Below are 11,693 nucleotides of genomic sequence, written 5' to 3'. Positions count from 1 at the left end.
TGTCTATGTCTGGGGAATGGTTGGTAAGCCTGTGCATTGATCACAGACAGAATGGAAAAGGCAATTATAGACTTAGTTCTGCACAACACGCCAGGACTTGTGCGGCAGGTAAGGACGATATGTTAGCTGCTGACTGAGCCCGGTTGCATAGATAAGTGTGAGAACTGTCTGCTGCTAGCAACGCATTAGGTCACAGAGGCTCTTGTTAAGGCTAATCATAGCTGTGATGCTATGATGGAGGCGTATCCATGGTTACAAAAAAAAAAAAAAATCACACCACGCTGCGTTAAACCCTTGTTTGGTTTGGTTCACTCCATGTCATTCACTCCAGGGAATCATTGTGGACAAGCTGAAAACTCAGCCATTTTGGAAGTACGGTAACACAATTTTTTTTTTTATTTTAGCACAAGCTTTTTTAGTAAGCTGCTGCTGAGCCTGCCAACACTTCAGTCTACAGCTCTTTGCAATTTCCAGCCGGTTTAACCTCACAGTTCTGGGGTCCAGGTTCCAACAACAAAAACAGTAATTGCTTTATTAATTGTAATGTACTGTCATTCCCGCAGTCTTAGCCCAAAATCTCAGTTATATTGCAATCCCTGCCTAGTGAAATGGTTGATGAAGAAAGTGTGACATCTGGCAAGCTAAAGAAACGACGGTGATAAAATGCCAGTGAGTGTTTGACAAGACACTGTGAAGCCGGCAAAGGTATGTCCACTGGTCTGTACTTGCTGAACGTGCCCCCATGGGTTGAAAATCCACTCCATGTAAGAAGACCCACTTCCTCTGTAGATATAAAAAGGCTCATCTGAGGCAACAAAAACAAAACAAGTCCTATTTTCAGGTGATTATGCACTTATGTAAACATAATTATGAATAATACATTACATTTCCACAAAGAGTTCTCTCTAAAACCTACACACTGGACCTTTATATGACCATATGAAATATTCTATCTGTAATGTAGATGTCTAATCAGCTTTGACTTTTCAACAAGCTATTGTGTTGCAGATACCTGACTGGGCTTATGACGTTATCTCTGAGAGTCAATAAACAAGGAATGCGTTAGCCTGTAGTTTCACCTCATTGATGTTGTCACAGTTTAGATATCACAGTAGGCTACAATGCTTGGCCTGTAACCTCACTGTTGAGGTTCTCCTGGCTGGGCTCCCTTAAATTGGATGCTGTGGACAGCCCCCACAGCTTGGGGGAACAAGGTGAGTCGCTGAGGACCTCCAGTGTCCTGCTCTGACTCTGTGATGTGAACGGATCTTGGGAAAACTGGCCTCAAACATGTTTCATTCCACCTCCTCTGTTGGTGTTGGGCGGATACAACAATTGCTTTTGCAACAATATGTCATGTCAATTAATCTAATTTGGACTGTTGTCCAAAGTCTTTATGGTTTGGTTTCACAAATAACCACACTGTTACATGCACACAGTGATATAAAGGCAATATATCATTGTGTGCATCATGATTTCCATTGGTTAATTTATTCATGGGAGTCAATTGTTTATCGACTGATTTATGTAATTGTTACCAGGAGTTGCCCTATGCCTCTTGAGTCTGGCTAAAATGTTCTTGTATCATAAAGGAAACAGCTGTTTCTGGTGTGTCAGGTTGGCCGTTCTGGGCTACTGTGTAGAAGAGGACTTGCTACCACCGTGAGGAATGGAGACATGGTATTAAAACTTATTTCCTGGTTCCATCTGGTTCATGGTCTGTGACTAGACTTGCGTACATGCCAAAACTCAAGTGGTAGTGAAGGAAACCTCTGCCTCTGCGCCACACAACAACACATTTAGCATGTTCACTCCATGGATTTAGAACAAGCCAACAGCCCTTAAGATGAAGCCCCCGTTCATTCATGTAAAAGCTGCTCAGACCAAGCCGGCTAACTTCTGGTTTAGCGCCCAGCTAACTTGAATGGGGATGAACTAATTTAATGGACTTTCCAAATGTTATTAGTTATTCACTGCTTTGGAGCCCGTTCTTTCACAATGTTAGCTCATGTGAAAAAGTATTTTTGGGCCAAAGTGCATCACGTGACTCTGTAATTACAGGGTTTGGCCCCTACAAAATTGGCTTCAGACCCCCGACCCACTTCCTGGGGGCCTGATTCACCCCGATCTAATGTTTAGATCAGAGCCGAGCTGAGCTGAGGTGATAAAAACTTGACCAAGGTGTAAATGCCGAGTTAACACATCCCTGATCACATAAGTCTGATCTTAGAGTGTTTAAGTGGGATATTTGACCAGTGAAAAAAGGACAAACACTCTCTCACCCCCAGCTGTGTCCGATAATGGGCGCCGTGTCGCTGGAGGCAGAGCGCGCTGTGTTTACGGTGCGCTGGCCCTTTAAGACAGCCCCGTGTTTCCATTGGCACGGTGACGTCAGAGCAGTGAAGGACTCCAGCCTATCCTCTCCAAACAGTGAAGGCAATGGTCCTGGCAGAGAGTCCTGCTTTCGGAGGGAGACTTTTACACTGCACAAAAAGCCAGGGAAACACTCGCAGCTGAAATGACCCACAGCTCTCGGCCACTCGCCGTGGATTAAAGCGGAAACTTTTGCGATGGCTCTGAACGTGAAAAAGTAGCGCGAGAAGAAGCACGCTAACCGCCGCAGCCGCTGCCGTCGCTAACGGACCTTCTACTGCAAAGCAACTCCTGGTAGATGCACGGCCACTGCTGAAAAATATGCTCCAGCCGAGCCGCCTCAACCCCGGCTTCAGTGGCAGATACCCCGTCTTATAACCAGCTCCGTGAGACATTCGGCCGGCTCCCGTTTCTTCCTTTCTCTCCGCTTCTTACCCACAAAGTCCGCTGTGCAAGTCCACGACCCACCTGAGCGAGATAATTATGGCAGGGAAGCTGACAGCAGCGCAAGGCACAGGAATACTGCTGGTGACAGCCAACGTTGGATCCCTGTTCGAGGATGTGAGTTTTACACCATTGATAAACGCTGCTCTCCCCTCACACCGGTGTTGTCTTTTCCACTTGTTATTTTCCACACTGTCAGCTCCCGTCTTAACGCTGTCAAACGCTAAAATAACGTCTCAGCCGGTCACGACTCGTGTGTGTGTCAAGTCTCTGTCACCTGTCCCCTCACATATAAACACATGGGCCTGTCACAACAACACAGACCCATGCTAGCTCTGTGTGTTGATGGTTATGTGTTCTTCACGTGCAGTGACCCACTTTCTCTTTCATGTCTTCTGCCTGTTCTGTGTTGTTGAGTGTATGTGAGCGCTGATCATCGTCTGTAGCCCCCTCGCTGCTGTAGTGCTGCCATGACTGTAAGGGCTCTCCTCCCATGATCCAGCCTGTAACTTGGGTAATCAGGTACACAGCTGCAGTTTATCTCTGCAGGGCCTTTCCACCTTTCATGCTAATCACAGCAAGTGGAGCAAAACTCGTGGGAGTTAAATGAGGGTTCGGTTTTTTTTTTAGGAAGCAAGGAACCATATGGCACAATGAAAGTGGCATAGAAGTTTGATGGATTTGTGGAGATCACTCAAAAGAATATTGTATGATATATGTGTTTTATAAAGGAGCATATTAGTTAACCACTGCATCACTAGAGATGTTTCATGTTCACCACCTATTTTTTTAAAGTCTTTTTTGCAAAACACAACATGTTCTACACCTCTCGTTCACGTCAGGGCTGCCCTGCAGGGTGAGAGCAGGATTTCCCCTTAACACATCCATTTGAGGTGCAGCAAATTAAGGCAAGATGAAAGATCAAAACTAACTAAGTGATAGATCGTGATGGTCGTAGTTTTTCCCCAGTGGACTTGTTTTGCAAGTTTTGTCATTAATTGTTATATTGTGCCAGCTTTTCCAGCTTTCCCATCACACAGATATGATCATAATAATGGTCTAGAATTATGTGAAATTGCATGTTCATAGCCAAAGTCCCCCCCTATTAGTTTTGATTTGGCCACTATATGTTTCTAGTAAAAAAAACAATATAACAGGAGGCGCTTTTTCTGATTTATTTTTGTGGGGTAAGGGTGCTCTTAAAAGTAGATTGCCTAATTAGAAATTATTTTTGAGAATCTGAGCTGGCAGGCACATATTTTGTCAGTCAGTTCGGAGAACTTGAAATTGTATGAAAGCACAGAGTGGCAAGTAAAAAAACATAAAGGAACTTTTATCCTGGCAAAACATATTTATAAACACAGAGAGAGACAACAGTTTATATCCAACTTAGAAAGAGAATCAACAGGGTTTTTTTTTTCAGACTTTCCTCTCGGGCTTACGTATTCAAGTACTACGTTGCATCTTGACACAATAGGCGGCTGCTTTTGGCCCATGATCCACCATTCAATTACTGTTTTTCCTCTCAAGTTACAGTTTGGGCATCCCTGTTTTAGACCAGTTTTTGGGGGAGGACCCCAAATTGCCACCAAAAACATGCCTCTAAACCTTAAACAGATCCAGGGAAACCCTTAAGAGGTAGGGTGTTTCCTCAAGTAGACAGGATTAGGAATTACACTGATGCCGATTGGGACTGTACGCTCACCAACATCCTATTTGCATCATTATGAGAAAAAGCCTCATTCAAATATTCACTCCAGATAAAGCCGCTTGCTTGCTCGCTCGGCTGAAGAAAGCAAAAGCATGCTCTCTGTGAAAATAGGTCTGTCAGGCCTCCTAAGGAGCGTCTGTGCAGGATTCTGAATGATATGTGCATCTTAGCTGTGTGTTTGTTAGGCTGCAGCTCGACACATAATGGCAGTTAATTACGGTGGAAGCTTGTTACGATTAAATGCTTGGAGTTCAAACACTTTGTGTCACTTTCAGCGTTGTGTCAATAGAGTCCCCCCTCTTCCTCCCTCCTTTCACCCGCCTGAAGAGCTGATCCCAAACATGAGGGAAGAGCTGTCTCCCTCACTGGAGTAAGCCTATAAATAGCCTGCCTCTCACAAGCAGCGTGCTTTGGGTGTCTTGTAGATTTTTTCCTCCAAAAGACTTCTAACAAACAGCGCAAAAAAAAAAAAAAAGAGACATTAAAGCATATTTCCTTCTATGAGTGGGTGTGGTGGTCACATATCAAGCTAACTATAGTCAGCAGTGTTTTTGCACTCCTTATGATTCATATATGAGTTGAATGAAGGCTTTGTGGACTGTGTAGATGAGAAGATTCTGTGTTATGGCTGCGTAGCCTTACCCCAATCCTACAAGATACAATATGAAACACACCAGGCCCTCTGTGTTAGAGGTATATTCCCATGTCACCGCATACAGTTTGATTTCGAGATGGAAAATATGCTTTTTGTAACTTTACAGCTCAGATTACGCTGCTGCAAGCTCCTGTGTTCCAACCAGTAATGTAACTTAAGTATGTACAATTTACTCAGGAAAAAATTTGAGTTACCTAATTTAAGTATTCCCATTTTATGTTTTTTTTTTCGCTTTCACTCAACTACGTTTATTTGACAGGCTACGGACTGTTATCGACAAAATAGAATAGCTTGATTGCAGTTAAAAGTTATAATTTCTGTGACTTAGAAACCTCCACAGAATAGAACTCAGTTGCTAAATTTGCTCTAGAGTGCCTAAAAGAACCTCACCACAAAATACAATGTCTTGGTGATGGTGGATTCATAAACTGCTGCGCAGCACACTGGTTGTGCCCACAAGCTGTGCACCGTAGGTGGCCCAGCGGACCTCCAACTCTGCCAGTCATAGCGCCTGCTTCAACTTTAAGTCACACAGTACTGCTGGTCCAAGATGCTGTCTCATAGTTCCTTTTTTTAACGCTTGTAGCAGTACTCTGGATCTTACCTTCACTCTCTGTCATGTGTGAGAAAATCTCTAATTCATCATGCTGTTTTTTAGATTCACTCGTTTAACCTATGCATGACGATTAAAAGCAGTACCCTGATGTGAAATCAGTCAGCCTTCTCCGACTGCAGTTATGAGTAATTGTTTGAACATCTAAAGCGAAAGACAAACAGTTCAAGTCATTTTCCATTGCCATTGTAGGCCCTCTGAGCCATCCTCACTAAATCTAATTATGACAGCAAACATCATTTTTTGCCGCGTTTAAAGCGGCCAACAGTTAACCATTATTTGCTTTTTGTGGAGTCTCACATGCTCATTTTGTCTTTCTAATGTAAAATCGCCCTCCAGGTGAGAGCTGCACTGACGGTTTGCTGTTTCACTTTTTCAATAAGTTAACCGGTCTGGCAAAAAACAGCAGGGCTCAGTTGTTGATGGCGACTTGATTAAATAGAGCAGCAGGCAGCCACTCAGATATGACAACAAAGAGACACGGTGTTAAAACACCTCATATGATACTGTAGACACTGAACTGAAATGTTCTTAGCCTTTTTTCTGATCAACTCCAGTTGGAGAACTCCCATCCCCATCCTGCCCTGTTTTGATCACTTCATCACAATCCCATTTCAGTCATGTTGAATATTGCCAGTCTTTTGCTAGATGGTAAATTTAATTTTTGTAATGAAGTGATTAGACCTGTTCACTTGTACTAATGTAGCCAAAAACTGGCCTCCCGAACTATGTTTGGCAAGGAACGCTACATGTTGACCTTGTGCTGAAACAATTAAGGCGTATTAAATGGCTGCTGGATGACACTTTGAGGCTTTAACATTTATGATTCTTCATCATACATTTAGTCCCCGCAAGTTTCAGGATATCTACTCCTCAGGCTTGGTTTTATTATCCATTCCCATCCTGAAGTCCCAGTGGGAAGGCACCACGGGATTCCCATGGGGCCTGTGGGATTCCTACTCCAAAGTCAGCCTTCTGTCAAAGTTCACCATACATGAAGCCATTTAAAGATTTTGCTTTCTGTCAGTCAACTCTTTTCAGTGGCCATGCCTGCTTATGGTCATTACAGGGAAAGACGAGAGTGAGTGCACAAACTGATGAATAAATGAATGAATACGTAGCTTTCTTTTTCTGTGGGAACCCGGAAAACCATTCCCATCATAGCTGGCCTTTTGCACCAGCCTTTAATTGATGATAATTATATTAGTTAAACTTAACATGAAGTCAAAATGGAAAAAAAAAAAAAGTCCACTTACGTCTTGTGCTGATCGTTCCCGATACGCCAGTATCTGTCTAGCCCAACAATGAGCTAAAAGTAATTCTGTATGTGTTAGTAATAGTATTTGAGAGTTAGTCATTTTCTGGAAAACAATGAAAAATGTTGATGACCAATTCTTTTCTTATGACTCACCAAAGAGAGGGTTTCTGGAGGCTGGGTTTCAAAACTATATTGTCCGAAAACAAGGCTTTAAAACTTGTGTAAAAATACACTGTTTTAATGTCATTTGTCGCAATGTTCCTTTATTTAGCTTAGTTAAATGTGCAGTTAGTGGTCCGATTACCTGACTTAACCTCTGGAGTACCAGGAGCCAAACCTAGCAGGAAAAACCGCCTCAGTACTGTATTCCCTGTCTTTAAACAGCTTTTGTCTGTCTCAGAGGCTATGTTTGGTCCTGTTTTGGCTGTGCTCACCAAGAGCTCCCAATCTGGGCCGATTCAGCTAGCTAAGACTGCTTCTGTAAATGCCAATCGTGAATCAGTCAATATCCACAAGAAGTCCTTTCCTAGTTTCCTGTTTTGACAGGAAATACACAAATATGCGTAATCAAATGGCACTCTGCTAGTGGTTTCATGGGTACATAAGCTGTCACTGTGGTTGAACTCTGGTTGGAAACTCATGCCAGTATGTGGGCATGATCATATCACATATGTTTGGAGGGCTCTGGAGTGTTTTTCTTCCCGTAGTGGTTTGTTTAAACAGGTAAGGCGCCATGCTGACTCAACTTGGGTGTCACCAAATAAAAGCACTGTGACTCCTAAGCCACAGGGTTCATTTTGAGAGAGGACTGAGGCGTTCTTTAAGTGCGAAGGTAATCTACACTGCATCAACAAACCAGTTAATGGAAACAAGTCAGGGGCGGAACGTTTGGATGTTGAAATTCATGCTTGAAAAACTGACAAAAACAGCTGCACGCTGCCACCTGTAATTCATGCATTCTTTACCTGACATGAACATCTTAGACAATATACTTCAGACAAGCCTATGCAGATATTTCCAACATGCACCACTTAAGTTGCAAGGACTGGACTCGAGTTGATTTAACATCTTCCACCACCCAGAACCTCTTCCCTCTTACAGAAGACTCTGTGCAGTTTGAACCTAAATAAATCCAGCAAAAAAGTATCAAAGTAAACTTTTCCACCATGTTTTGGTATAGAGAAAATTAACTATACATGTCATTTGAGAGTCTTTGTTCATTATGCGATCTCTGGTGGCTTGCTGACAGCAACTAAGAGACCGTATCATGACTTTTGGAGACTTTCCAGTGCAAAGCACAGTTGTGTTAATCCAAATGATGAAAATCTGACAAACAGCCTGCTGTTATTGTTGAGGAAGCACACTGATGACCATGTGGCTCAACTCCGCTCTGTTCATATTATCTTAATGATGGCTCCTACATTCTCCTCAAGTGCTCTCATTGCGGTAATCACTAGTCACTGGCTGTGGTTGTCTTTTGATTATAACTACTCTGTTTTTGATTACACACACCTCCGGTTTGCGAAGCCAAGATGACCATATGCTGATGCAATAGATTACTATGAATAGCCTCCTTGTGGGTATGGTCCTCCAACTTATTTTTCATCATGTCTCCCTGTTTCTCCCCCACTCACCTCCCCTGTATCTCCCTCGCCTGCCCACTGACAGCTCATTAGCTCAGGCTATCACAGCCGGGACCCCACTGAGCTGGCATATTTACACCACCAAAGATAGAACAGAGCAGGAAAAATGTCCTGTCTCAGACCTGGAAGCTATGCATACACTGCTCCCAGTACTTTGTCTTCAGTGACTATTACAGTGTATATAGTGTCTATTCAGTGACTTCTCTGCATCTCATTAGTGGTTCAGAAATTCATTTTCCCTGTAAACATGTGAAGATGTTTCTGCAGCCAGCATGGAGTCTGGAGACTATATTTAGCCCTTAGTCACACGCCTGATGGTAGTGAATTCCCTAACTGAATAATGTAATTGAGCATTCAGGATGTGTATTTATAGTGTTGGCAGTAGTAGCACAAATGTGTGATACCAGACGTGACGCTGTGTTGATAAAGGGGTTGGAAATGGAGGAAGCGAACATTGTGAAAATGGCTTCATTCTTAATATCAAGTCTTTGCTTTGTGTCCAGCTCTCCATGTTTTCTCCAGACTTCTGAGCTCAACTTTTATGAGTAGAAGCTCAGCAGCAGAGACTCTGACTAAATACTTCATCTGACAGCGTGATTTTCTTTCTTCCTCTGCCAAAGTCTGTTCCAGTGTGTTGCTGCAGGAGTGGAAAAGTTTATGAAAGAAAGATCAGATGATGCTATTTTGGTGTTCCCCCCTGCTCTGCCCTCCTCCATCCTGTCATAACACGGAATTAGAATTTCAAAAGGAAAAAGATGTCGGGGAGAGCCGAACATTGCCACCAGCAATTGATGAAAAGTCAAGACTTTGAGTGTGGTGTATTCCTCACCAGTATGGAGCATCTTGCAGTGAAAATAATGTTTCATAAATAATTATATGAAATAATACATGATTAACATTTTTTTTGATAAATTACACTCATTTCTTAATTGAAAGTCCCATATGTGACTTGATTCATAATGTCACTGCTGATGAATTGTTATCTTCTGTTATTTTTCTTTGTTTACCGCGACAAATTATGTTTGATCATCTGATAAGAAAAATGGTAGATGTTGGAAAAATTCATTGTTATAAGATGATTTGCTATACCTGTGCCACACAGTCTGTGTTAGAGTGACACAATGTAGCTCATGCTTTCATTTAAAAGCAACACCTCTGTGATGGTAATGTTAATGACAATGGTTTCATGACAGGTGTGAATGTTCCAGTCTCGTTGTCAACAACACCACACAATGTAAAGTGTATTGTATACTTTGCATGTTGCGTGCTATTGCCTGAATAATCACTTAGCTGTTGCCACAGCAGATAAGCAGATGGTGTTTTGAGTTTTGAAACAAAAGCCTTGCAGCTTTAGGCCACCTCTGCCTGCCACAGCCACTGTGGCCTTTTACTAGGGGTAAAAGTTGAAGGCCACTTTTTTTTTTGCTTCACTCTGTGCTCTGGGTTTTCTTCAAATAACCAGCTGCTCTCATGATAGAATGCGTGCCAGATGCAATGACTTGTTTCAGATGATCACTGTGACAGCCAAGCAGAAGTCAACAAGTTAGCTTGAAGCAACATTATGTAACTATTTTGTCTGAAAATAACCTCAGAATCATTATGATGGTGCACTGGCATGTCGTGGAGGAATGGTGTCTCTGTCAGTCTCACGCTGCACCACGCTTCTGTTGGCAATATATAACTTGAGTGGTCAGTGGTATCTCCTGAGAAAAGTATGTAAAGCATTATAGCACTAAGTCACGCAACATTGACTATGTTAGTGAGACTCGATCATATTTTAATGGAGAAAAGGGTTTTCCCTCTAATGTCCTTTCCCCACTCTGCCAAGTTTCCTGATGGACAGATGCTCACAAGATATTCAACTGAAAGTTAGCAAGCTATCAAGATTTGAGAGCTTTTCTTGCCTATGCAATAATTCATGATAGAAAGTAATTTTGTACAATTCTGGTAACACCATGGTGTTACTGGTGGGAGTAAACACTTAAGACCTTTGTATATGCCCACTCCACCAAGTTGACCGATCTGTCAGTGGAAAAAGCAATCCAATGATTGCTGTGTGGCGACCACTTATTAGCCAGTCAGCACCTTGGGTAGGACTAACACTTTGTCAGGCTGTTTGCTATTTGGCCTCTCTTTCGCTTTTGGGCTGCTGAATAATAATCTTGACTTTCATCTCAATATTGCGCAACATTGTAGTTTGTTATGTTTTTTTTTTTTTTGATAAACTCTTAAAACTTGGAAAAAAGCAGGATTTTGGCACGATGACGCATCAGTGTTTCCTTAAAAATGACATTAGACTCAGGCAGATGTGTTGTTCTCTGGTGGTTGGTTAGAACAAGTCAAAACACTTAGAGTTAGTAAGAATGGAGGTGGTGTTTGACTGTCTGCTTGATGTAAGGCAATGTAAACTGCACAGTACAAGAAAATATGGAAAGATCAGTCCCTAAGTTGTTGCTCACATTGAGCTTATCTAGCTGTTTTTCTGAGTTGTATCTCCCAGTTGCTGAGTCAGGTCACAGTGCCCCCTGAACAAGAGCAGAGCAGAAGAGTCTGCCTGGGCCCAAACAAGCAGAGGTGCGGACATGATCATGCTGCTGATGAAGAGAACGATCCGTCCCCCCAACTCGCCTGAGCTGTTGATCTTACCAAGCAAAATAAGCAGTCGCTCAGTGAACCAGTCAGGAGAGTTCATAGTGGGAGTCTCTCAGGGGAAATGGCGCAATTCCAGACATACATGTGAACATGGAGATGTACACACCAACTCTCAGCCATATATAAATGAGACGGGGACTTTACAGTGGGTCAACACAGCCAACTTTTTCCAGAGTTCATTGACCCCACTCAAGAGGATTTGACAATGTGTGTGCGAGCAGAATGGGACAATGAATAGCCAGGCCCCATTGGACCCAGATAAGGAACTGGGATAAGGGTGGGAGTGTCGACGCCAAGCAAGGGAAGCTTGGGTTCACTCCAAGAGCCATAATTATCCAGGATGG

The 11,693-nt window shown here is 42.7% G+C and overlaps 1 protein-coding gene across 3 annotated transcripts in view; it reads left to right on the top strand.

The window, feature by feature from the left end:
- Positions 1-2,398: 2,398 nt before the first annotated feature.
- The window catches only part of LOC119033931 (inositol polyphosphate-5-phosphatase A), a 145,606-nt gene continuing 136,311 nt past the window's right edge, over positions 2,399-11,693 (top strand). Inside the window, exon 1 of one of the 3 annotated variants that reach the window (XM_037124548.1) lies at positions 2,399-2,934. In XM_037124548.1, coding sequence (XP_036980443.1) covers positions 2,857-2,934 — 78 coding nt within the window. In that variant the 5' untranslated portion in view covers positions 2,399-2,856. Of the gene's footprint in view, positions 2,935-2,984; positions 3,340-11,693 lie in introns of those variants that run through there. The other 2 variants (XM_037124549.1, XM_037124550.1) reach the window with 2 other exon arrangements.

This window comes from Acanthopagrus latus, chromosome 15, assembly GCF_904848185.1.
Source record: "Acanthopagrus latus isolate v.2019 chromosome 15, fAcaLat1.1, whole genome shotgun sequence".
NCBI lineage: Eukaryota > Metazoa > Chordata > Actinopteri > Spariformes > Sparidae > Acanthopagrus > Acanthopagrus latus.
The sequence above is the reverse complement of the archived record's forward strand: the minus strand, read 5'-3'. Positions and strand labels throughout refer to the sequence as shown.